The 26,467-nt window shown below is 37.3% G+C and overlaps 1 protein-coding gene across 7 annotated transcripts in view; it reads right to left on the bottom strand.

The window, feature by feature from the left end:
- PIAS2 (protein inhibitor of activated STAT 2) overlaps nt 1-26,467 on the bottom strand; it is a 91,664-nt gene that overhangs the window by 32,638 nt on the left and 32,559 nt on the right. For all 7 annotated transcript variants that reach the window (XM_032422942.1, XM_032422943.1, XM_032422939.1 and 4 more), the window contains exons 3-8: nt 21,962-22,046; nt 13,566-13,616; nt 13,341-13,431; nt 5,139-5,273; nt 2,864-2,969; nt 1,386-1,459 (exon numbers count right to left, since the gene is read on the bottom strand). In XM_032422942.1, coding sequence (XP_032278833.1) covers nt 1,386-1,459; nt 2,864-2,969; nt 5,139-5,273; nt 13,341-13,431; nt 13,566-13,616; nt 21,962-22,046 — 542 coding nt within the window. The remainder of the gene's footprint in view (nt 1-1,385; nt 1,460-2,863; nt 2,970-5,138; nt 5,274-13,340; nt 13,432-13,565; nt 13,617-21,961; nt 22,047-26,467) is intronic.

Raw genomic sequence — 26,467 nt, 5'->3', positions numbered from 1 at the left:
GAAGAGGAGGTCCTGGGTCCAAACACAAACCCTCTAGGGCCTCTGCCACCACTTCAGGGCATTCCCTGCTGGGACTGCAGACCTTCTCTCTGCATCTGATAACCACAGGTTCCCCATTTCTAAGCAATCCCAATTTCATGCATTTCTATTCCTTTTCAATAAATCTAAGTTAGTTCAAGTTAATGATAATAAAAAAATAAATTCAGAAAGAAAGAGATCTGCAAACATCACTTTCCAGGGTGACAGAGAGGTGGACTTCTAACTAGGATAACATATTTTAGCCCAATTTGGCATTATGGTATATTGTTAAGGTAACTGGAATAATGTCAGAAGACCAAAATTTTTATCCTTGTTCTACTACTAACTGTGTGATGTGAGTTATCCAACCACTTTTAGTCTCAGTTTCCTCATCTACAAGATGGGAACAACTCTTCCACACAGGTTTGCTAAGACAGTTAAATTAAGAAGCACATCACAGGAACTCAACAAATTATTCCTTTCTCTCTCCCTCTCTCTGACATAATTCTCTCTCCATTTAAATACTGTACATTTCTCACAATGGTGGCTGGTCATGAGGTGCCCCCAAAACTACATTCCTGATTCCGTGACTTTTCTCATAAAGTTCCTCACATCTGGAAAGGGACCCCTCCACCAGTACTGATTTTAAAGAAGCCTTCATCCACTATTCCTGACCTCTCCCATCTCTTTGGTACTCTTAGTAAGGTTACATGTGGTATGTATGTCTTCCCTTTCTCATGTGAGTTAGTTTTCTCTCTCAAAGTAGACTATTAACTTTCTGACAACTTATCAAGTCCTCAGTATTTTCTCACAAAATTAGCTCAGTAACAAGCACACAGGAGGATCTGAGAGTTGCTGACTGATTTCTACCCCATAGTCTCTATGTAAAGAGACATAAATTATTATGCAATTTAGAAGTATATTACAAACAGATTAAGACATCTCAAACATTCTAATTCATTAAACCAGACCCATCAATTAGCATTTATTAGGTGATAGTAATTTTATTGCTATTTTTCAATACAGTTTATATTCCGATAAAAGGAACCAACTCTCTATTCTCTCTGTATGTTTACTATTAGCTGTGGATTATCTACAGCAAAAAACTGTGACAGATTATTCTGAACACAAAGCTCTCTTCCCCCTTCGATACAATGTCCTTTTAGGTCTCTCCTTGCTTAGTCACTTTTTGAAGAACATTTGCATTCTTTAGAATTATATTTAATCATTAAAATTCATGAATGGGAAAATGACAAAAGTTCAGAATTCTATCATAATGTATCATTCATTCCCACACTTACTTATAGAGTAAAATTAGTCATTTACAAAAAGTCAAATACCCCAGAATGTTTTGTTGCTTTACTTACAGGGCACATCAAGGATACCCGAAGGCTAGTTGTAGCAATTTCACTATCAGGATCTGCAGTAAGTTTTTCTTTAACTTTAGAAAGAAAGAAAAGGAATTTAAAAAAATTTTTAATGAACTGTGATATTCTGAAAAGAATTATAGAAATACATATCATCTTATTTAAAGTTTCCCAAACACTTTGAGTATGTCAAGAAACTATAAAAAGAAAACAAAAAACCCCCAAAATGTTGAGTATTAATGTGAAAACACAATCATACTTCCAGTATTAGGTTAAAGAATTATAAACTTGCAAACTCTAGATCACATGTTTAATTGAATTTTTTAAATTTCTTTTTAAAAGTAAAATTGCAGGTAAGGAAGAGTTTCAGAACAGAAAGCTGTGTAAGACTGAAGAACAATACAACAATTGGGAAAGGAACTTGGAAAGGAGCTGTACTCGGAGCTTCAATGCTTTCCTCACATACACTCAGGACTTTTTATTAGGGGGTATTGGTTGTTTCCAACAACTATTAAATTTGTAAACCGAAAAGGCCAAATATTCTTATACTTCCTTTGACAACTGAAAACTACAATAGATGTGCTAATGTCTCTGCAATGTGATTTACCAGATAATGTATACAAGTTACGGTCTCTACAAGTTCATAAATATATGCACAGCCTCTAGGTGCCTAATACTCAATTCAACACCATTATAGAAAAAAGGCAAGGAAATGGGAAACTGGAACTGCAGCAGGGCTAGAAAACGGAAGGAAGGGCTTCCTTGGCTTCCAGCTCTAGGCAGGAACATCGCTACTCTGCTGTTTAAGGAGATGAGAATGGTTTAAATACAAGAAAGGCAACACCATTTCAACAGCCCTACTTGGCTCCCTTTTCGTACTGTAGATCCTTTTCTCCTTTCTGGTTCATTCAGTGGTATGGAAGGTAATTGGGGGAAAAATATTCTCTTTCCCAGAAAAATGTCTTGTTCAATTAAATTAAGTTACTGAATTATTTACAGTTTAGGTTAGACTTTTTTCCTCTATTATACATTATGAAAGCAAAGTTCAAAATAAAACTTCTGAGAGGGCAAATATTGTTGATAGATATCAACACTTCTTCTGCAAAACGAGCTTCTTCATTTAGAATTTTTTAAAATGTACATTCTATTACACACTGGAGGTTCTGAAGACTTGTATTTCCTATTCGCAAATCAACATATGCACCAAATTACCATCAACCTGACATTTACCTAAATAAGTTTTCATGAAGAAGCCAAAAATCAGACTAGTTGGGATTTAAAACTGATCCTTAGGAGTGATTTCTAAGAAGGGTTTTTCAATTTATAGGGCTCTCTGTTCTGAGAGTATTTTTAACTCAAAATTCATTTTAGGTTTTTTAATAATTCTTCCCAAATTATTCCTGTATTGATGTATATTTGAGGCTTTTTTTTTTTCCATTAAAGCATCTCATATGCTCAGTCTTACAAACATTACTTACTTAGTGCTCTGGAATGATCAGGGTTTCTAATACCTTTCATTTTTAATCTCTGTAATAACATGGCTGATGTGAGCTGTCGTACAAGATATACAGACATGGAGTAATTCTACAAAGAAAGATAATCTGTATTAAAGATGAGAGATAATAGTCTATTTACATAAAATACTTGTCTAAGAAACTCCGGTTTCTAAAAATAACATTCAAAATAACTTTCACAGGAAGGTCAAGGACTGGGAAGGGAACAAAATCAACTCAGCTATTTTAGGGAAGATAAAACTCAATCATATTAAAGGTATTTCTCAATCACTTATCACTTTAAAACATCCATGTGAAAGATAACATATCTTAGATCAGTAGTTTTCAAACTGTGTTTCTAATTTAGCAAAACTAATTGTCCTAGGGTCATCATGGTATGAATGAGAATGTACCCTCCTCCCATGCCCACTTCTAACTAAAATTGTTCTGTTTTCATGTAATGGAACTGTCAACAATATTTTCACTGAAGAATATTTTCATTTTCATTACAGAAAGTTCAAACACCAGTTGTCTGAATTAACATTTCAAATCCAGAGTTCCAAAGTTCTAATTCTGGCAGAAGAGACCACCTCATACATGGCCTTGAGCTAATCCTCAAATGAACCCTCGGCTTTCTTCTGAGAAAAACTTTGACAAATTAACTCCTGTTTCCAAATGCACATTTCATTAGGGAAGGGACAGCTACTGTAGTATTTAAGACACACGAAGAAATGATAAAAAAAAGACAAGGCCAGAAAATAATAGCATCCAATCCCATACCTCTTAGATCTGGCACAAAGGAACCTTTGTTAGCTATTTATAGAGCTATGAAGAGATGAAATAGAATTTTACCTACATGCTAAAAATCTATCTTACTATTTTACTATATATATATTCATTCAATTGATCCTACAATAAACAAAATACTTTTAATAGTTACCAAGCCAAATATTGTAAATGTCATTTTTAATGTCCTGCAACAGTCTTTTTAAGTATCTGAATACTCAATATAGTATGCAAATTTAAAGTCAATCATTTTAATTACAAGGAAAGAATATTATTCCCATTACAGGGCAAAAAACCCTGCCAGGTCTTCAATGTCTACAATCATTTACTCAAAAATCTGTAAGTTAATAATTACTTCAAAAAGATAGATTCTTCTATTCAAATTCCTCCCATAAGCTTTAAAGCATTAATACCTGCTCATTTAACAATGTCCTTGCATTTGCAGGTAATACCCATTCTCAAGATTTTACTTATCTTTAAGTAGGCCTCAGGAAATTAAGCAACTTTGCTAAAATCAAACAGTGTCTAACTTGGGACTAAGTCAAGATTTTCTAAATCCTTCAGTTTGTGCAAATGAAAAATATTAGGAATCAGTGCCCTATGATAATACAGACAAGTTACAGTAAAAATTCAAAACGGAGAGCTCAAGAAAACAATCATTAGAGAGACAGTAATATTTTTATAGTCCAAATATTAATACAAAGATCTTTATGTCCAGTTCTGCAACTGCCTTGGTATTACAACCAAAAAATTCCTGCTACAAACATATGACTCAATTTCTCTGTCCATAAAATAGGAATATTACCCTTTATCTCAATGAAATAGCAAGATTAAAAGTTGATGTTCAGATTAACTGAAATCTCTTCTGACATTCTATTATTTCTATATATAAACAAATAGTTCTAAAACAGAAATCCTGTGTTGTATTAGTCAGTATCCCATAACTGACAGAACACATTTAAGACTAAGAATCAGCAGAAAGCCAAGTTCATCAACCTAAAGGTACTGGAAAAATAATGTAATTCTAAATAAATATTTTCATATGAGATTCCCACATTATCTGAAGTAAGAGCTGTTCATGTAAAAGCTGGAACAGATTATTTCCAACCACATTTAACCATTTTCCTCAAAGCCTATAAAGCTTTGTCCCTCTTCATAAATACATAACATTACCTAAAGTTTCCAGTTTCTTGAAACACTACTTAAACACATAAACACGATTGTGCTTAAGAATTTCCTTAAGAAATACTGTAACTACACTCACTTCTTTTCCAAGAAAATAAAGACACGACATTCAGGAAATCTTAAACTTTTTAACCCTAAGAATCTCTACACTTCCACCCCTGAATTGAAAATTACTGCTTCTCAGAAATGACAATCTGAAGACTAACAAGTTAGAGCTAGTAGCTTGACCTAAGAAAAGACAAATCAACTCCTAATGAGATCACTTTCATGCTACCCAGAAAGTCTTTACCTTTCCGATTTCTGATGCCCAAGAAATGGAAATCTGGTTTGGCACAGCTGAAGATAACCTAACTAAAGATGTAATATTCAAAGGGCGTCCAGGGCGCTTCTGTTCAATCCCATTTTTAGGTGGTGGTGCATAGCCCTAGAATCATAAGAGAAAAAAAAAATTTTTAATTCTCTGTCGGGGAATCAAACATTTTCTCCAAGATAGATACACATTTGCCTAACTTCTGTTACATAGATCTAATTTCTACATAGATCCGATACATATTCTTATTTTATCCTGGAAATCACACAATCTTCATCCTAAGGTCACCAATCCAGAGAAGAAACTGACCTTTTAAAAAACACTGTATTTCACAAGTTCAGGAAAGTACAAAAAAAAAAAAAAAATCCATGCTCCACCATTAAAATTAAAGATACTAACATCTTGCCATACAATGAATCTTTTTCCTTTTTATAAATGATAAAGTTGCACCTCTTTGTATTGATTCATCGTAGGAGCTCCTACTCAAAATGCATTCAAATACTGGGGATGGGAAAGAGGGAAAACAAAGTTTGGTGATTAAAGAATAAATTAATGCAAAAATAAATTACTGGGACTACATCAAAATAAAAAGCTTCTACACAGCAAAGGAAGCAATCAACAAAACTAAAAGACAACCTACTGAGTGTAAGATATTTGCAAATGACATATCTGATAAAGGCTTAGTAACCAAAATATATAAAGAATTTATACAACACTAAAAAAAACCAAACAAAAACAAAAACAAAAAAACCCCTCCCAAATAATCCAGTTAAAAATTGGGCAGAAGACATGAACAGACATTTCTCCAAAGAAGACATACACATGGCCAAGAGATAAAAGAAAAGATGCTCAACATCACTCATCATCAGGGAAAGACAAATCAAAACTATAGTAAGATATTACCTCACACCTGTCAGAATGGCTAAAATCAAGAACACAAACAACTGTTGGCGAGGATGTGGAGAAAAAGGAATCCTTGTGCACTGCTGGTGGGAATGCAAACTGGTGCAGCCACTGTGGAAAACAGTATGGAAGTTCCTCAAAAAATGAAAAACCGAACTAGCCTACAATCCAGTAATCGCATTAGTAGGTGTTACTCAAAGAATACAAAAACACTAATTCAAAAAGATATATGCACCGCTCTGCAGCATTGTTTACAACAGCCTAATTATGGAAACAGCCCAAGTGCCCATAAATAGATGAACTGATACAGAAGAGGCGATATATACATACAATGGAATATTATTCAGCCATTAAAACAAGGAAATCTTGCCATTTGCAACCACATGAATGGAGCTAGAGAGTATAATGCTAAGTGAAATAAGTCAGAAAGACAAATACCATATGATTTCACTCATATGTGGAATTTAAGAAATAAAACAAAGGGGAAAAAGAGAGACAAACCAAGAAACAGACTCTTTTTTTTTTTTAAGTTTTATTTTATTATTTTTTTAAAGATTTTTATTTATTTATTGAGAGAGAGAGAGAGAGAGAATGATAGAGAGAGAGAGCATGAGAGGGAGGAGGGTCAGAGGGAGAAGCAGACTCCCTGCTGAGCAGGGAACCCGATGCGGGACTCGATCCTGGAAGTCCAGGATCATGACCTGAGGCGAAGGCAGTTGCTTAACCAACTGAGCCACCCAGGCGCCCCCAAGAAACAGACTCTTAACTATAGAGAACAAACTGATGGTCACCAGAGGGGAGGGGAGTGGGGGGACGGGTGAAATAGATTATAGGAGGTGAAATAGATTATAGGAATTAAAGAGTATGCTTCTCATGATGAGCACTGAGCAATGTACAGAATTGTTGAATCACTATATTGTACACCTGAAACTAATATAACACTGTATATTAACTATACTGGAATTAAAATTTAAAAACTTAGTAAAATTTTTTAAAAATAATAAAAATAAATTGTATTTATTATAGTTTATGGGGAAAAAAGAACAAATTAATGAATTTCAAAGGAATTATTGAATTCTTTTGAATGCTTTCTCTCCAAGTAGAAGAGAAATTGTCATTTTTAAAACCAGATCATGTTAACAAAGAATAATCAATATTTCAATTGGCATTAAATTAGCTTGATGGCTGTAATACTGATATTTATGCTTTATTTTACTTTTTCTAATCATTAAGTATTTGTTTTAAACAGCAAGTGTACTCATTTTTGATTCACATTATATCCAATTCTCAATTACCAAAGACTTGCCAGTTTGTAATGTTCAAAACTAACATTATTTAAAGATATTATTTATTTATTTGTCAGAGAGAGAGAGCACAAGCAGGAGGGGACGGCAGACAGAGAGCAAAGCAGGCAGAGGGAGAAGCAGGCTCCCCAATGAGCAAAGAGCCTGAAATGGGACTCAGATCCCAGGACTCTGGGATCATGACCTCAACCGAAGGCAGACGCTTAGCCAACTGAGCCATCCAGGTGTCCCTAAAATAATAATTTTTAGAAAATTAAAATTTCTTAGCTGTGAAAACATCTATGTATTGAAAAGCAGATAACCATATTTCACTGAATCTAAAATGCCACTGATGTAATTTAACTGTGTACCACTGAGAAGGAAAAAAACACTCAGTTAATGATACAACCTAGCATATCACTACTTATTCCCGCATGCATAGCAAAGAAATATAAGCAAAATGAACTGGCTAACATATTCCTTTTAAATATACAGAAAAATCTTCTGAATCACTTTTCACTCAGTCATCAATGCATATGTTTCATGGTATCTCCCTAAATGCCACTAAGAGCTCTGGAGATACAAGTATTTCTTAAAACTATATTCTACCCCACTAGTGTCACTCAGATTTCCTTGCAGATCACTGATACCCTTAAGTTAACTGCATGTGTTGCTGATACAATCTGGACCTTATGAGAATGTACTGATCAAAGCTTTTCAGACAACAACCAGGATTTGTGAACCTTCCTTAAAATGTTCTTAAATCATATGTTGCTTAAAAAACCAAAGGAGCATAGCTAACCAGTCACGCCACAGGAATAATATCAAGACTATACAAATATACGCAATGACAGTACATTACAGCTTGTAATTACCTGGTCATCAGCAACTCTAAGATACCTTTGGATTCTAGTGATGTTAAAAATATGCATGTTGGAAATAATGAAATACAGTATTGGTGGCATTACACAACAGAGCTAAGGAACACATTCTATCACAACTAAGGGACCTCCTTCACTGCCTCGCAGGATAGTAATTATTCAGTGGGAATGCACCTAACTTGCAATCTACAACTTGCATCAAGACTTTGAAAATCATTAAAAACAGTTTGGGCAAGGAAGAAGGCAGGCTAAGAGCATAACTTCACAATGGCCATTACGCTATGGAAAAGGGAAATTGTGTGTGTGCCTGCATACACGTGTAGGAAGGTTATGCCCACCTAAAGTTGTTCAAGTGAAGTAAGACAAAAACAATTCATTCTCTTAAAAAGACTCTAGGAATTGGTTCAATGAGCAAAAAGCGTAAGGAATATCAACATTCTGGATAATTCCAATGAAACTTTTATTTGTTTTTAGCCTAGAAGTTAATTCTGTCTTTTGGTATGTTCGCTGGTAGGTTAACCAAATAAAACAATGGCACAGGGTCTGCCAAGATGATAAAAATAACTCACACCAAACAGTAAACTCCCTAAACAGGAATCGGAGACACCAAGCAACAATGTTTTAAGTCAGTCTGACAGAGGAAGAGAGCAACAAGAAGGGGGAGAATAGGTGACTACAAGAACGAGATACTAACAAATTCAAAATCAATTTTGGTACTAGTCTCAGCCACCTCAAGTATTTTAAATCCATCTCTATACTCTACCTGACTAGTTTGATTTCACTGGCAGTTCTGAGTTATCTATTAACTTGTATTCTCCTTTTGACCATTACCATCACCTCCACTCAGCCATTAATTACCTGGTTATTGAGAACAGGATATAATTACAATTTTCTAAAACATAAATGTGTAGCTTTAACACATTTCTAACAATTTTCCATATCTAAAGCAAAAATAAACATAAGTTCATTTGACAGGACCTCTGGAGCAAAGCTAAAAACTTTCTTTAGAAAGGCTGCTGGAAGAGCCAGTAAAAGATAATCTGTCAGTCTCAACCTAACGTTCCAATAAAAGATATACTCAAAAACCTTTCTGTGATGACATCCTACCTGACCTGTAATTGGGACAAAAGTTGACAGCATTAATTCCTTTAACATTTCCCCCCGAAATTTTCTAATTACTACTACTACCACTACTGTAATACTGTCAACATAGATTTACTTTTTTTACTGTACATTATAAAAATTTTCAAGCATAGACATAAGTAGAGGAAATTACCCACCAGCCAACTTCAGTAATTATCAACATGTTACCAATCTTGCTTCATTTGCCTCTGGCTCCACCCCCAGCCCACCGAAAAATACACACCCCACACATATGCACATTTATTCTAGACAATGCTATTTGACCCATACTTTTATACACAGCTTTAATAACACCTTTCAAAAACAAAAAATCCAATATCACCTTATAAAATTAACCATAATTCTTAAAAATTACCTAGTATCCAGTCTATATTCAAATTTCCCAACTGCCTCAAATGTCTTTATTATTGAAAATTTTCAAACATATAAAAAAAGATGGGGCGCCTGGGTGGCTCAGTCGGTTGAGCATCTGACTTTGGCTCAGGTCATGATCCCAGAATCCTGGGATCGGCCCCACACCGGGCTCCCTGCTCAGCGGGGAGTCTGCTTCTCCCTCTGCCCCTTACCCTGCTCGCCCACTCTGTCTCTCAAATAAATAAAATCTTAAAAAAAGAAAACATATAAAAAAAGAGGAAAAAGGTATAATGAACTCCCATATACCCATCACCCAATTCAATATATATTTGCTCATAAACAGTCTTTACCTATTCAACCCTCAGGTTGAAACCAGAGAAAGTACTCTAATTTCTTCTCTCTCAAAAGGACTGAGAGTGACAAATTCAGAGGTATCCATAGAGGGGTCAGCCTGACGTCAGCTGAATTCCTCATCAACTTTACAAGTAATACTTCCCACTGTCAACCCACTTCTATGACACCCCCCCCCAACCTTACGGCTCCACAGACTTACAGAAATTTCTCAAAATCTGGTTAAAAAGAAATATAATTCAGCCCCTCAAAATCATTCTAAGCAAAGAGGGTCTTTTTTTTCTTTCCCTCTCTTCTGTCCTTAAAAACATAAAATTTTCTCATCTTGCCATCAGTTGGTACACTGGCAGCCCTGGGAGCCAAAGACGGGGAAAGGGAGATACTCTCAGACGGTTTCACTTGTATCTGTCCATGCTGCACATGTCATTCTGCAAGTCCTGCTATGAGCTGCTTACTGCTGTCCTTGTATTAAGGGATCTGGAAAATCGATGCATGAAGGCATCTCCTAAAACTCATCCTGACATGGGTAAAACAGCACAGAAACTGCTTTCATCACTATTTGACCCTTAAGAATCCAGGGACACATTGCTATTATCAAGGTAATGCCATTTCTCATTCAGCTTTCTCTTTGTACATGCAGTATCCTCGTTCCATAATGACTGGATACTGCAGTTAGATCTACACAGAGGGACTGGTTCCAGGACACAAATTCAAATATATTCATAGTTCTCATGGGAAATTCCATGACTGTGTCAAGCTTATTCCTCTAGGATTTTGCTGTGCAATAAACTAGGATCATGGGCAAGGATTGCGTGTCAAACTTCTTTGTGACCTGTCAATGTTTCTTACAACTGCAACAAAGTCCCTGAGGATCTCCATGGTGGTGAGGAGCTCAATATATTAATTTCCAAAAGGTCACTGGAGGTCCAAAAGGTCTTTTGAGGCTGCAGTACATTCATATGATGTTCGTAAACCTGCTTCATGCTAGTAAAGGCTCCATATTTCATTATCCCAATCAGTAGCAACTGTGGATCAAAAGGTGGTTTAAGGAGTTTTCTATCAGTTGCACCGGCAGCTGTTCCACAGAAGGTCACAGAGCCAAAAAGCCTCTCTGGGAAAGGCTGGCGTTTGATCTCTGGGACAACCCTATCAGGTCAGGAAAGTGCCCCCTGCCCCACCCCGCTTTCTGTTTTTGAAATCCGTCTTTACCTTTGTCCTAAGGCTCTATTTCTTCACCTCCTTCACAGAGCCCCTGGAGCCACTGCAGGCCCCTGGCTCTAGAGGAGAGGGCCAGACTCATTACACAGTAACTGGTATGTTCACAAACAGCCTGATATAAGTACTGAAGGATTAGCTGGTGCTCTGGGAAAGAAACCAACAGTGACTGAGTAACAATCTACCAGAGAAAGTACTCTAATTTCTCCTCTCTCAAAAGGACTGAAAGAGTGACAAATTCAGAGGTATCCATAGATAGATCTCATGGATGAAGATATCACCCCAAAGCATAACACTGCTCCATTTGGAGTATTTTGTGGAACTGTAACCACCATGTTTTCTGCAGCAATGCCAGAGTTTAGGTAGAACCTCACACATCTCAGAGAGCCCCCATCACTGGCACAGTCATTTGATACTGAACAGGTCTTCAAGGCAGGTCTAGATACCAAGAAGATCTTCACGGTTAGATCTTTCAGGGGTGGTGAGAGAGATAAACAGGAAAAGCCAAGGTCAGAGAAATTTTAACATGTCTCAGACAAAGAAAACTGGGTATGAACAGTCATGGAAAGTGTGCACAGAGGCATTCCACAATCTGTGATTTTCCCAGGATTCCTTCGTCACACATGTGGACACCCATTGGCACTGGGTGGCCTTTAGTTCCAAGGAAAATTGCCTCTTTCCTTGGTTCAGATCTTTGTATGATCTATCCAGATAAAAGACAGCTCCTAAGAATCTACTGTTGCTCATTGCCAGAAACCTGAGAAGCAAAATGTCCCACCTGGGTCTTGAACAAGCATGGGGTCATGTAAGCATTCCTCCTGACCACATCTACTCCGCCTCTGCAACTTCCCCATTCATCCCCAAAGGACTATCTCAAATGATTTCAGCCCCCACAGACATCTTTCAAAAAGAGGCAGCAACCATGCAGTATTGCTCAAGCTCTTTAAAATTCATGAAATAGGTACTTCTCAGGTCTCTAAATCCACAGCCTACGAAGATACAAAACAAGACTCCTGACAATCAAGTCAGATCTTTGACTACAAGTGTTGGCTTTGGCCATGGGCCGTCTTCACTTTGGGGGGGCTCAATGACAATCATCTGGCTGTGGTAGAGCCCAGAGTCCTAGACCATGTTGTCCGGCCTGCTCAGCTATTCATCAGTGTTGCTCATATACTTTTTCCAGAGCCAAGCCTTGTGCTCAGCAGGGATGCTAAACAGTTCCCCCATCTCCTTCTCTGTAGTCTCTGTTGTTGAAATGGCAACTTAGCATCCTCGTGAAATCACTGTTCTCAAAGCATGTCCTGGGTTAAATGCACCTCCACTTTGCAGTGCTTGACAAACAGGCCATGCTCTCCTACTTTTCTGATTATGGCTTTGCTGGCCTTCTACACAGCTGCACTTATTTACTGACTTATTCCAAGCCTCAGTGGAGACAGATATACAATCCAGTTCAACAATTAAGTGTTATTTTAAGATGTGACTAACAGGAGAGTCCAGAGTTATCTATCAGGCTGGAAACTGTACCCACTGTGCGCATGGGTGTGCATGCGTGCATGTATCCCAAGTGCTGAAGCCCATATATTGTTTCACTGCTTAAACAATGGGTTGTCAAATACCGTTGCATCTACCCCCCAGTTGTGCACATCAAGGCCCAAACTTGGAATCGTTGATCTCCATGTCCAGTCGCTCTCAGCAGCCTCTGCCTTTTACCATCTCATCCATGGAGAAGGTCCAGCTAATTTAGACAACTACCACAACATGCTGCCCTATCTATGCAAGTCATGACCTGTTATTATGCATTTGGTATGATCCTAAGAGTCTTTCACAGCGCCCCTGCTTCCCGGCACAAGATGGTCCAGGCTCACCTTTTCCATCTCCCCCAGACCTGGAATCAGCCATTTCTCTAAGGAGTCATGAATCCCTCTAGTGGAAAACAGTATTTAACCTGGATAGTAAGAATACTCATTGGTACGGAGTTGTCACTGTTTCTTCGCCTTGTGAGTACTTAGACTACATTTACATGCAAGCCTGGTAAATAAAAAGCAACTTACAGGCAAAGGAAACAGCTTCCCATTTACTTTTATACATAGACTATTGGGATAGTTGTCTTCTTGAGGGCAACTTGTCTCTGCCAGGCAAAGTCTGCATTAAAGAAAAGAAAAAAAACCCATAAATTATTCTTAGAGAGTGTACCCAAACATGTTTACATATTTCAAGTTCAGGACTATATGCACACAGTTAGCAAGTATAAAATTAACAGAAAATTTCAAACTCACCTCAGCTGAACCTGGACTGTATAATCTCTCCTACCACCTGGCAAAAAATCCCTGTTGGAAAGAGAAATAAACTGGGTTGAGAAGGCACAACGAGAATTCACAGGAACATTCTCACCAGAAAAAAAGCATTATTAATATTTTTATTCTTATTCTTGAAGATGAATGCTACCCTACCAACAGCACAAGCCTTAATCAAAATGCTATAGTGATACTAACCCTCATTTACTCAACATTTAGTCGTGTCTTTACAGCAGTTTTAAGGTATTGTCAATTCACAGGCACTTTCGTGATGCAGTATTTATTTCAATAGGAAACAGATTTGGTTAACATGAAAAGAAGCACCCTCGGTTCTAAAAGAGTTTAATAAATTAATTTGTTTGCTCATAATGGTTCTTAACCTTGGCTGAGCATTTTAATCATGTGATTTTTAAAGAATATAAAGACCCACTCACTAGACTATTGGTCTGGAATACAGACTGAGCATTAGTTTTTATAGCAGGTGGCTCTAATATAGAACCAAAATGAAGAACAAGTGCCTAGAGTCTCAGCATCTCTGTACCATGGCAACTTTATAATTAAGTATCCAATTAAGGGACACAGAACCTTTTAGAATTTCTACATGAGAACCTAATAGAGTCCCATATAAAATATTTTTGGCACTGAACCTTCCAAAGCCTTGCCACCAAGGAACCCACAGTGAAGCAGCATTGTGATTGCTTGGGAGCTTGTCAAAAATGCAGAATCTCAGGCCCCACTGCAGACCTACAAAATTAGAATCTGCACTTTAACGAGATCCCCAAGTAACATGAACGCACGTTATAGTGTAGAAGTTTTGTCCTTAGCCATTATCATCAATCTTGGACTCTGTCAAAGAGAAGAGTACTAGAAATCAGTCCTTTCTTAAGAGTACATTTTGCCCTCACCTTGCTCTAACTGGGCCAGTCTTCATTTCACTATGTTCACTGGAAGGCAGTAAAGCACCACAGTGACCAGCTTGAGTTCTACAGTCCCAAACAGTAGGACCTTGGGCAAACTATTTAACCTGTCCGTACCTCTGTTTCTACATCTATTAAAGATGGAAAATTACAGAGTTGTTGCGATGATTAAATGTGTTAATGATACATGTGAAGTGCCTGGACGTATAAAGTGCTCAACAAGTGTGAGCAGCCGGCTGCTATTATTATTAACTCTGCTTCCACTTTCCCTCGCCGGTAACCTCCAACCCTTCTCAAGTGTCTATTCAAAACATCCCCATACCCTAGACAACACTGACCTCTTGTGAGTAACCCTTATCATTCCCCTCATGTAAATCAAGAAACATTTCACAGTCTGGGTGCTGGTTCAGCAACAAATAAAGACAAAATATTTGCTCTCAAAGGTCTCATGCTAGTAGGTAACAGATACATACAACTAAAATAAAATGTGGCAAAGGTGATAGTACATTACAAAAAATAGGTGCTACAGAAAAGATGCAAGTTTAACTTTGTCTTAAAAGCTGAAGGCAATTATCACAGTCCAATCAAACTAGAAAGTAAGGTTTATACAGCAGTGTTTCTGCCTATTTCTACTTAGACACACTTCTAGCATTAACAGTAGCTTCACCAGTGCAGATTCTCAGCCAAAGGAAAGGGTGAAGATCAACCAGAGATACCTAACAAACTCTTGTTGGGTTGGGAAACATAATATGAAAAAAGAGAAATGGCAGAAGACATAACTAGAAAGATAGAAGGGAAAATGATATAAAGGGTTTTAAATAGTTTGCCTAAGGATTTATACTTTATGCCAGTAAGGGAAATTAACATAAACTGGGAAATGCAATGTGCTATATATCTTTACAAACATGAAGTGTAATGAGTAAGCATCTTCTGACATTCAGTTTCTGCCAGTCACTGTTCTAGGAACTTTCACATGTTCATCTCATTCATCAAATATAAAGCAGGCATTTACTATATGTCAGGCACTGTGACAGGCTTTGAGAATATAAAATGGAGTAAGATGTTGTTGTCATCAAGTCTGTAAATTCAAGTAGTCAAATAAATGCAATGAAGCTTTAATAGAAAATAAGTATGTAGTACAGTGAGACAGTGTGTGTCTGGGGAAATCTGGAAACGGCATCAAAGAAAAGCTGAGACTAGAACTGGCCCTAAAATATACCTCAGGTTTGCCAAGCAGAATAGGGAGGAAGAGGATATGCAAAGGGACAGAGCTGTGATAGCTCAGCTGCTGGGTAAGAGTAGAGTGACAGGAGATGCAATGAGACAGAAGACAAGTATAACAAGATGTTGAAGAGAATTGCCAGGCAAGAGAGCGTGGACTTCACAAGCTTCACTCCAGGGTTTTAAGCACAAGAGAGAAAACACTGAAGGGCTTTAGAAAGATTACACGGTTAGCAGGAGAGTCAGGGGACCACTGCAATTGTACCGGCAAAAGATGAGGGCTTAGACATAAACATCACTGAGTGATATTTAGGCAGAAAACCAGAATTCAATGACTGACTAGATACAGAGGGCAGGATACAGAAGGGGAGCATCTAGGATGGGGCCCAGATTTTAGAATGTGGCAACTGCTACTCACCAGGGTAAGAGGTAAAGCAAGTTATGACATTCAATGCCCCCAGCTACTGAGTGAGGTGGTGATTATTTTTCCTATGTTACATTGGGTAAATAAGATTCAGCGGGCTTTAGTAACTTACTCAGGGGCATAAAGACAAGCCTAAGTGGTTGAGCCAGAATTCACATTCCAGTTGGTATTACTGCAAAGACCATGCTAGCTCCCTCCCTCAAGGGTAGAGTTGCATCATGTTTTAAATCGTGAAAGAGACATAAAAGAAGGATCAGTGGAGTGCAGCAAACTGACAGGGGTTGGTGGATGAAGTGTGGGATAATACAAAGAGGGCTCTGTTTGGGCAGATCCCATGCCATTAATGAAACGGGTAGTGGGAGGAAATATACCAAGCAAAAATCTCCTTGAAGCCAGTTTATTTTTTCAACTTTGCACCCCTGGTGCCGGGAACATTGCCTGGATCATAATAGGCAGTAAATAAATATATGCTGTGAGACTAAATGAATAAATGAAAGAACAAAAGCAAGTCTGGGAGGAACGCAAGTTCAATTCTGAATGTGCTGTGTTTGATGTACCTATGGGTCATTGAAGTAGGGACAGTGAATATGGACTCTAGAGCGAAGTGGAGATTTTGCAGCCACCAACATAAAAATAACAAAGCACATTCATGAATACTATCACAGAGTAGTGAGAAGAGAATCAGAGATTGATTCCTGGGAACATGCAAGAAAAGTCAGTGTGAGAAGCTGAGACAGCATGATCAGGGAGGCAGTAGTAGCAAATGGAAGGGGAGTGCTAAAACCAAGAAGAGAACTGAACTCACTGATCAATCTTCACAAGACGTAATATAAAAAGAACAAAACCACCCGAACCTGATGTATTTGAGCCTCATTTAGACCTTACTACCATTACAGGAAAGGGGAGAAGCTGGATGCACAGCAGTGGTTCTCAAATTTGTTAAACACTGGAAACACCTGGGGAGCTTTAAAAACTGGGTTCCAACCTCAGAGATTCTAATTGAATTGATATGAACGAAACATGGGTATTCAGATTCCTAAAAGCTCCTCAGGTGATTCTAATTTGCAGCAAAGTGTGAGAACCACAGGCAGAGAAGTTAAATGACACCACAAGAAGTACCTCTGGATCCAAATCCAGCATGTGTAATATGCTACAAAGTCAATGAACCGCTTTTTTCAAAGAGAGTGGTAAGAAATACTATAAGAGCGGAAACAGAGCTCTTTAGAGAAGTGATCAATTCCAGAACTGGGGCAGAGAAATTATAAAATGAACCTAGAGCATTCTGTGGTGCCAAAAAGTAAAGTAGTGCTCAGAAATAGATGGAGACATACCAAAGGGCACAGGAGCCAACCTGAAAGATCAGCCAATGGCCAAAGGTAGACCAGTTTGAACAACACAAATTATCATAGTACTGCATTATAATCCAGAGTACTCAAGAGCCTACGCAGATACCAAGTAAATGACTGAGTAAGTAAACGGGGGAGAAAGGACAGCTCTTCCTTACGAAAGAATAACTCTAATGTGAAAAAGAATAAGGACAACAGAAAATCACACCACTGGAACACAAGAGTGTTTATGACAAAGTAACTGCTGAAGGGAAAGATCCATCAGTGAGTGCTAAATCACTGGGCAAAAATTTGAAGAGAAACAGAATATGTGCCTTATCTCAAAGTATCTCCCCCAAGATATTTATTACTAACAAAGGAAAAAACAGCAACTTTATAGTGCCAAAATCTAGTAGAGAGTACCTTACCCAAGTGATCAAGGTTAACACTGCCAAAAATAAAATGTATCAATATTATGTAGCCCAACATGATACACTAAGAAGGGCATATAACTTGAGGTATTCTTGCCAAAAATGCATAATCTCATGACAAAATATCAGACAAACCCAAATTGAAAAATATTCTACAAAATACCTGGCCAGGACTCTTCAAAAGTATCAAAAGTTCTTATGAAAGACAAGAAAAACTAAGAAACTGTCACAGACTGAAAGAGACTAACATGACACTAACAATTAAAGGTAATTTGGGATCCTGAATTGGATCTAGGAATAGAGGTTCATTAGCAAAAAAAAACTGGTGAAATCTGAATAAAACCTATAGTTTGGTTAACAGTATTATACCAAGGTTAATTTCTTGGCTTTGATAATTACACTATGGTTATGCAAGATGTTAATATTAAGAGAAGCTGGGTAAAGAGTATATCTATTTTCATTAACTTTTCTAGAAATCTATAATTACTTCAAAGTAAAGTTCTTAAAAAATCTTGGGAGATAAAGAAGTGAAAAGTAATTACATGGGCCATGTTTAAATACTGAAACAACTAAGAAAATTTGAATATGGGCTAGTCATTGTTTTATATTAAGGAATTATTATTTTACTGTGACTATATTAAGAATTAATTAGAGATCCATCTTGAGGTATTTCCAGCTGAAATTATATGATGCTTGTGATTTGCTTTAAAGTATTTCAGGAAAGGGGCGCCTGGGTGGCTCAGTCGGTTAAGTGTCTGTCTGCCTTCAGCTCAGGTCATGATCCTAGGGTCCTGGGATCCAGCCCTATACCCTTGGCTCCCTGCTCAGTGGGGAGTCTGCTTCTTCCCCTGGCCCCCCCTACCCCCGCTTATGCTCTCGCTCTCTCTCATAAATAAATAAAATCTTTTAAAAAAATATTTCAAGAAAAAGGCAGGGGGGTTTACATACACACTGCCAAAATGCTGATAATTACTGAAGTTAGGTAATGGGTACCAAACTTTCACTTCCACTTATTAGGAAGAAGAAGATTTTGTATTATTTAATTATACGACTGAAAATCTTAGGCTTTGTCTATATGTGTATGTGATTTGTTTTCTTTGAAAGGAGGATTACAAATAGCCTTTTATTTTGTTAATTTTTATACCTAAGATACATAAAATTTATCATGTTAACCATTTTTAAGTGTATAGTTCTGTGGCATTAAGTATACTCACACTGTTGAACAACCACTACTACGATCCAGCTCCAGAACATGATCAAAATGTTTAGTTGAGCTTTAAATTTTAGTCATTCATTTTTGGACTACTTAATATAATTCACATAGTTCAAACTTCAAAAACATACAAAAAGGATATAAAATAAAAAAGACTACCCCAACTCTGGCCCTGGCCATCCAATTCCCCTGTACAGAGGCAGCTGATCTTATTTGTCCAGACATATTTTAAACACTTGAGCAAATTACACACACACATACCTTTTAGGGCAACTGGTAGTATATTATTCACATTTTGATGCTTTGTTTTGTTCACTTAAAAATGTATCTTGAAATCTGTATCTTTAAATCTAACATACTCTAAATAATCTCCTTCCCTCAAAGACCCATGCAACACTCTTGAAGCTTTCCCAAACCACCAACATTAATAGTAACCTCATCCTCCTATAAATCAGTTATCTGTAATTACTAAAATTGGATCTCTTCATCTGACCCCTTGCAATGCCAAGATCATTTTATGTATATGAGCTGGTTCACTAACAAGAGTGGATGTGTTATATAATATAGTGCTTTGGACCTAATACACAGTAAACATTGATCTCAAGCAAGGGGTCATCACTGAATAACAAATAAAACTTAATATTAATAAGGTTTTGGATATAAAATATAACTTTAATATAAATATAATTTTAAAATTTTCAATTTATTCTACTTATTTGTTAGTTGGTTTATTACTATCCCCAAGATTGAAAGTACTTCCAAATTTACAAAAACTCACTGCAATATCTTCTTGCTCCTGGTGAAAATGAACCACATCAGGCTACATTCATTTTACTTCTTTGATAATTTTCTCCTCTGAATTTTCTGTTTTCTGAAACTATTATTCTGGATATTGGATCTTTTGAACTAATCCTTGTATGGTCTTTTTTTTTTTAAATCTTAGTTTTCAACACTTTTCTCCTGCCTGTGGAAGAGGCAGTCTATCTATGCAATACTCTGAGAGATCAAACTTTACAGGGTCAGAACATACAATCATTTGAGATTTTGACAATAGCACTCTCACCCTATACATGTATTAGTAAAGGTGATATGATTAATGAAAGAATCTAAAACTCTGCCCCAGACTCTTCCACATAAAGAGACCAACCTCAAGATGTTAGTGTGCTTCGAAGAGACGTGAAGCCCCTAAGTTTGGATTCACCATCTTGAGAGATTGACTAGGCAGATGAAGATATTAAAGACCAAAAAGTCCAATCTAACCTTAAAGAACTTATGTAATTGTGAATACAGAATTTCTAAAACTTAACTACAGAATCCTTATTTTTGTAAATTATTAACATCTCAGAGAAGATGAGCATTCAAATGAACAGCTGAAAGGAAGCAAAAGACCTCTAATTTGCTCAACTCTTCTACTTTTAACTCTACAATCCCAGAAAAATCATTTAACCTCCTAAAGCCTCCGTTTTCTTACACTAAATCTTTAAGAATGCAATTTTAAAGAGTCACATACATATTAACACCAAAGATGACTATATATACATATATATTTTTTAAAGATTTTATTTATTTATTTGACAGAGAGAGAGACAGTGAGATAGGGAACACAAGCAAGGGGAGTGTGAGAGGGGAAGCAGGCTTCCTGCTGAGCAGGGAGCCCGATGTGGGGCTCGATCCCAGGACCCTGGGATCACGACCTGAGCCGAAGGCAGACGCTTAATGACTGAGCCAACCAGGCACCCCGACTATATATATATTTTTTTAAGATTTTATTTATTTATTTGACAGAGAGAGACACAGCAAGAGAGGGAACACAAGCAGGGGCAGAGGGAGAGGGAGAAGCAGGCCTTCCGCGGAGCAGGGAGCCTGATGTGGGGCTCAATCCCAGGACCCTGGGATCATGACCCGAGCCGAAGGCAGATGCTTAATGACTGAGCCACCCAGGTGCCCCAAGATGACTATATTTTTAATTGGAAAAGTATACACTACATACTTCCTTTTCTTTCCTCTTACAACTTAGTTCATTTGCTCTTTATAAATGTGTCTATTTTAAGTTTCTCCAATTTTTCTAAACGGCAAAGCTAAGAGTACTTTTCATAATTGTTTTCAGATTTCTACTAATTTTATGGTCTAGGTGACCACACAGCTCAGAACAGTGCCAGTTTATTAATAATTTTTCTGGGTAAGAACATGATGTCTACTTTCACTCTTAAAGTGCCTCAGTTTGAATGATAAAGTTTATGGACATCCTATCGTTGGGCTGTTGTCACAAATTCTTTTTTATGTTGCTATATCTGGAATAAAATTTTCATTAAAAAAAGTTATTGCCAAAAAGTAATTCAAAAAAATAAGCTGGGGTTTTAATCAAAGGTTAAAGCTGTTTTTTAATACAGAGTTGTTTATTAAATATTTAGCTAACTTTAGTCAGTGTATACTATGCTTGCTTAATGAACAATAGTCCAACTGCTTTGGACTGAACTGTGTCTCCCCAAAATTCAGGTTGAAGACCTGACCCCCCAATCTGACCATATGTGAAGATGGGAATAAGGTCATAACGGTGGGGCCCTAATCCAATATAACTGGTGTTCTCATAAGAGGAAGAGACACCAGGGATGCACAGGCACACAGAAGAAAGGTCAAGTGAGGCAAGAAGGCAGCCTCTACAAGCCAAGGAGATCAGGAGAAACCAAATCTGCTGACACCTTAATCTTGGACTTCAAGCCTCCTGAATTTTGAGAAAATAAATTTCTGTTGTTTAAGCCACCCAGTCTGTTGTGCTTTGTAGTGGCAGCCCTAGCAGACTAATACACCAACATTCATGAAGAAACATATTCCAAACATTCCTCTTACCTGGATATGCATATCTCTCTAACTTGCTGAGGTGTCAGAGCAAAAATAAAAAACTTCTCTTGAAATCGTTGAATACTGCTTTGAACTGGGGAGGGAAAAAAAAAAAGATAACATTCCAATATCCAATATCCAAAAGATAACAAATCCAAGGATGTAACCATGTGCAATAACAATGCATTTCTGATCAAAAATCTGTCAAATTCTGAAATTTTTATAGTTAAAATACTCCAAAATAAAGAAGTAGTAAACTGCAGTCACCTTGGAATCATGAAAGCAAAGTCAATCTAAAACAGGCTCAATTTTAAGCATTTAGTCTTTATTCTAAAACACTAATTATAACATAGTCAAAATATAACACAACTGTTCAAAATTACATTTCATCCTTGACTATAGCATTATCAAATGAAAACCTGAGGAAGTCAAACCCCCGCCCCCCAAACTCTATTCTAGATTTAGGTGATCTTTCATTTGTTTTATTTCTTTGTCATGTTTTGTTTTCAATCCTTTATATTCAGCTACACAAAACATTAATATAAAATTTTAAACTTAAGCTTCTAAGTTGATCAAATGAAAATACATAATTATTTATATATAGAAGAATATCTAGTTAAAAAAATTACCTAATGAAGTCATCCTTGACTATCTTATTAAAAACTGAAATCTACTTACTTCACAAAGAACTTTGTAACACATTTATTCTGATGTATTATTCAATGATGTTCTAGCACGCATTAAAACAAAATAAAGCAAAAGCTAATACAGAGAACTTCTGCTTCCTAACAAGTACTGCAACAACTCACAAGGCAAAATGGCTCTTGTGTGTGTTACTGGCCACAGTTTTCCTGATACATAAAGATAAATAAACAAGATGCCAGTTAAATATCCAATGTCAGAGGCCTTCCATCCACAAGCCACAACAAATCAAGAAAAATATTAACTCCTTGAGTAAAACACTTTTCTTTACGCACAGTTTATTATAGCAAGTATGTGCCTAGAAATCATGTCATAAAGTGGCTCATATTTTCCCAGAACATTTAAAAAAAGAGGGGAAAAAGAGGAATGTGGCTTATGACGGCCTAAAAATGAAACAAAATGCTAAGTCACAAACATAAGTATGGGGCAAAAAACACAAACACACAGCTACAGTAGTAAGTCCCTCCATTTCTTCAATCCTATTCACTCCTCAACTCTTTATTGTACAGATTTCACTTCCCACTCTCTACCCACAGTTAAGGTGATTTCCCACTCTCTATCCACAGTTAAGGTCACCAATGACCTCTTAACTGTCAAATTCAATAACCTTTGAGATTAGAGGTGAACACACTGCATTTTCAATCAGAGTTAATGGTATAAGCACTCAGTCTATCCAGCCAGAAACCTCAAAATGTCTAAAATAGGTACAAATGGAGTCCCAGAAGGAGAAAACAGGGCATTAAAAAAAAAAAAAAGTTTCGGAAATAATGAAAGAATACTGATTAACTTATGGGGTAAGGGGGAGCCCTTACCGATCAAAGCTCAAACAAAGTAAATACAAAGAAAGATACCTAGTCACATCAAAATCAAACTACTGCAAACCAATGATGACTATAAAATCTTGAGAGCAGTCAAGGAAAAAAGACACATTACATACAAGGGAAAAACAGTATGAATAAAGGCAATGTAAGCCAGAGTCATCTTTAAAGTGGTGAAAGAAAAAAACTCGCTGGAAAATTCAATACCCTTCAATAACAGGGTTAAATAATGACTTTTAGATAAACAAAGGCCAAGAGAATTTTTGAAAGCAAATAAGCAATACACGTAATATAAAAGGAAATTGTCAGGATAAAAAGAAATGATACCAAATTCAAAACCAAATTTTCAGGAATGAAAATCACTCTAAACAGTAAATTAGTGGTAAAGGTAAAAGAATATGTTGTTTTTTTCTTATGATTTCTTTAAAAAGATAATTCTTTAAAGCAAAAGTGGGGTACCTGGGTGGCTCAGTCACTTAAGCGTCTGCCTTCAGCTCAGGTCATGATCTCAGGGTTCTGGGATCAAGCCCCATGCTGGGCTCTCTGCGCAGCAGGGAGTCTGCTTCTCCCTGTGCTCTCTCTCGCTCTTTCTCAAGTAAATAAATAAAATCTTTTTAAAAAAAAAATTAAAATAAAGCAAAAGTAATGGCATTGAGAGGCAGGATTTTTAAGATAAGTACAGGATTTTTAAGATATGTAGAAGGAAAAGATATGACAATAGCAAAAAGAATAGATAAATGAAATTATCTACCCAAGAGCTGTGATTCTTGCTTCATTAACACAGCTTGATTAACACAGATCTCCCCAGAGACAGATTCATTCCTTGTGCACCAAAAATGTCAGGTTTCTACTACTGCAAAGGTGGGTGCAGGACCTTGGGTCAATTCACGCAGCGTAAATACCAGTATATGAGGCCTTGCCTGGGTGACTGGAGTCAACCCACCCAGAAAAGTACCCATATACCATGGATCTTACACTGAACCTGGAAGGCTTCCATAGTCAGTATATGCCAACATTTATGTACAATTCACAGAACTTGCAGCCTAATGTTAGCAGTTTATATCTTAACATTTTTGCAGAGGCTTTTATTTTTCTGACATAGTTTTGAACTTATTATTTATTTGATGCTAAATTTTCTGTAATAATACCAAATAACTACCCTGTTTCTATGAAAAAAATGGATGCTTCATCACTGTGTACCATAACTGAATTCCAGGAACTTACAGCAACAAAAAAATAGTGCATATGCTAATAAAATCCAATTTGTATTAACACTGACAATTTTTATATAAGACAATTTTATTACAGAACAGCAGCCAAAAGCACACCAAATGTGCCATGAGGTAAACCTATTAGCTAGATTGTCACTTTAATACAGATCAGGAGAAAGAATGGCAGGATATAAAGCAGAAAGATTCAGGTTTTGCAGTGTATTTTCTTCCCATTAGTGTTCCAACTTGGGATCAGAAAACCAATTCTACACAGACCCCACGAACACTTTTATGTTAACAGCAGCAAATGACAAAGGAAAAAGACCATGACTCAGGGGCGTGAGTCAGATACGACTTTATTCAAACCCTTTCCTTTTTTAACAATCCTCCATAAGGTAGATTCTATTTTTCAAAAACAGCTACAACAATATCTCCCATCATGCCCTTCTCATAACCTTGACATTCTTTCAATGAAGCAGTGGGGTCTATATCACCCTCCCTTTGAACTTGAATGGCCCTTTGTGACTGCTTTAATTGATGGCATAAGTGATGCTATATAAGTTGCAAGGCTAGATCATAAAAGCACCATGCACTTTTCCCTTGCTCTCTGGGGACACTCTCTTGAGACCCAGCTCTCACGCTCTAAAGAAGTCCAAACTAGACCAGAGGAAAAAGCCTTATATACGTACTCTAGCCAACAGCCAAGCTGAGTCCAAGCCAACAGGTAGCAAAGATACCGCACGAGTGAAGATGCCTTCAGATGATCCCAGCTTCTAGCCATCAAGTCACCCCCGGCCCCTAAGTTTTCTCAGCTAAGACCCCAGACATCTTGCGGTAGAGACAAGCTAGCCACACACTGTTGAACTTCCAATTCTTAACAGGGAAAATCCACCAACATAATAAGATGGTTGTTTTACACCACTGTACTTTGGAATGGTATATTATACAGCAATAATAAGTAAAACTATGCCACAATTTCATGAAGTAATTTTAGCATTAATCTTATAAATCCCAGGTTCTAGCATTATGTCTAGCTTCATTTATAATTACTAACTGATGAGGCCTGCTGATATGACATAATACTTATGACTATTCTAGGTTTGTGGATATTGGTTCTTTCTACCTTTTTAAGCATAAATGGACCAGAATATTCCTGCATCCTCATCTTAGCCCTCCTGGTTATTACCCAAGTGACAGGAAATTCACGTTAAGATCTCCAAGTCCTTCTTTACTCCTCAATTAAAATGGGAGTAACATTTTGCTCATCTGCTTTTTTTTTAAGGTTTTATTTATTTACTTGAGACAGAGAGTGCGCGTGCACTCAAGAGCAGCGGCGGGGGCGGGGGGGGAAGACATGCAGACTCTGCACTAAGCATGGAGCCTGATGCAGGGCTCAATCTCAGGACCCTGAAATCATGACCTGAGCTGAAATCAAGAGTCGGACACTTAACCGACTAAGCCACCCAGGCACCCCTCATCTGCCTTTTAAAGGCTGTTTTGTGGGGGTCATGACCTCAGGATCATGAGATCGAGTCCTGCATCAGGCTCCACGCTCAGCGCGGCGTCTACTTAAGATTTGCTCTCAGGGCGCCTGGGTGGCTCAGTCAATTAAGTATCTGCCTTCAGCTCTGGTCATGATCCCGGGGTCCTGGGACTGAGCCCTGCCGTTGGGCTCCCTGCTCAGTAGGGAGTCTGCTTCTCCTTCTCCCTTGGCCCCTCCCTCCCTGCTAGGGCTCTCTCTCTTTCGCTTGTTCTCTCTCTCTCTCAAATAAAATTTTTAAAAA

The sequence above is a fragment of the Phoca vitulina genome, unplaced genomic scaffold (genome assembly GCF_004348235.1).
Source record: "Phoca vitulina isolate PV1807 unplaced genomic scaffold, GSC_HSeal_1.0 scaffold27, whole genome shotgun sequence".
Lineage (NCBI taxonomy): Eukaryota > Metazoa > Chordata > Mammalia > Carnivora > Phocidae > Phoca > Phoca vitulina.
This window is presented reverse-complemented; position numbering and strand designations above follow the sequence as displayed.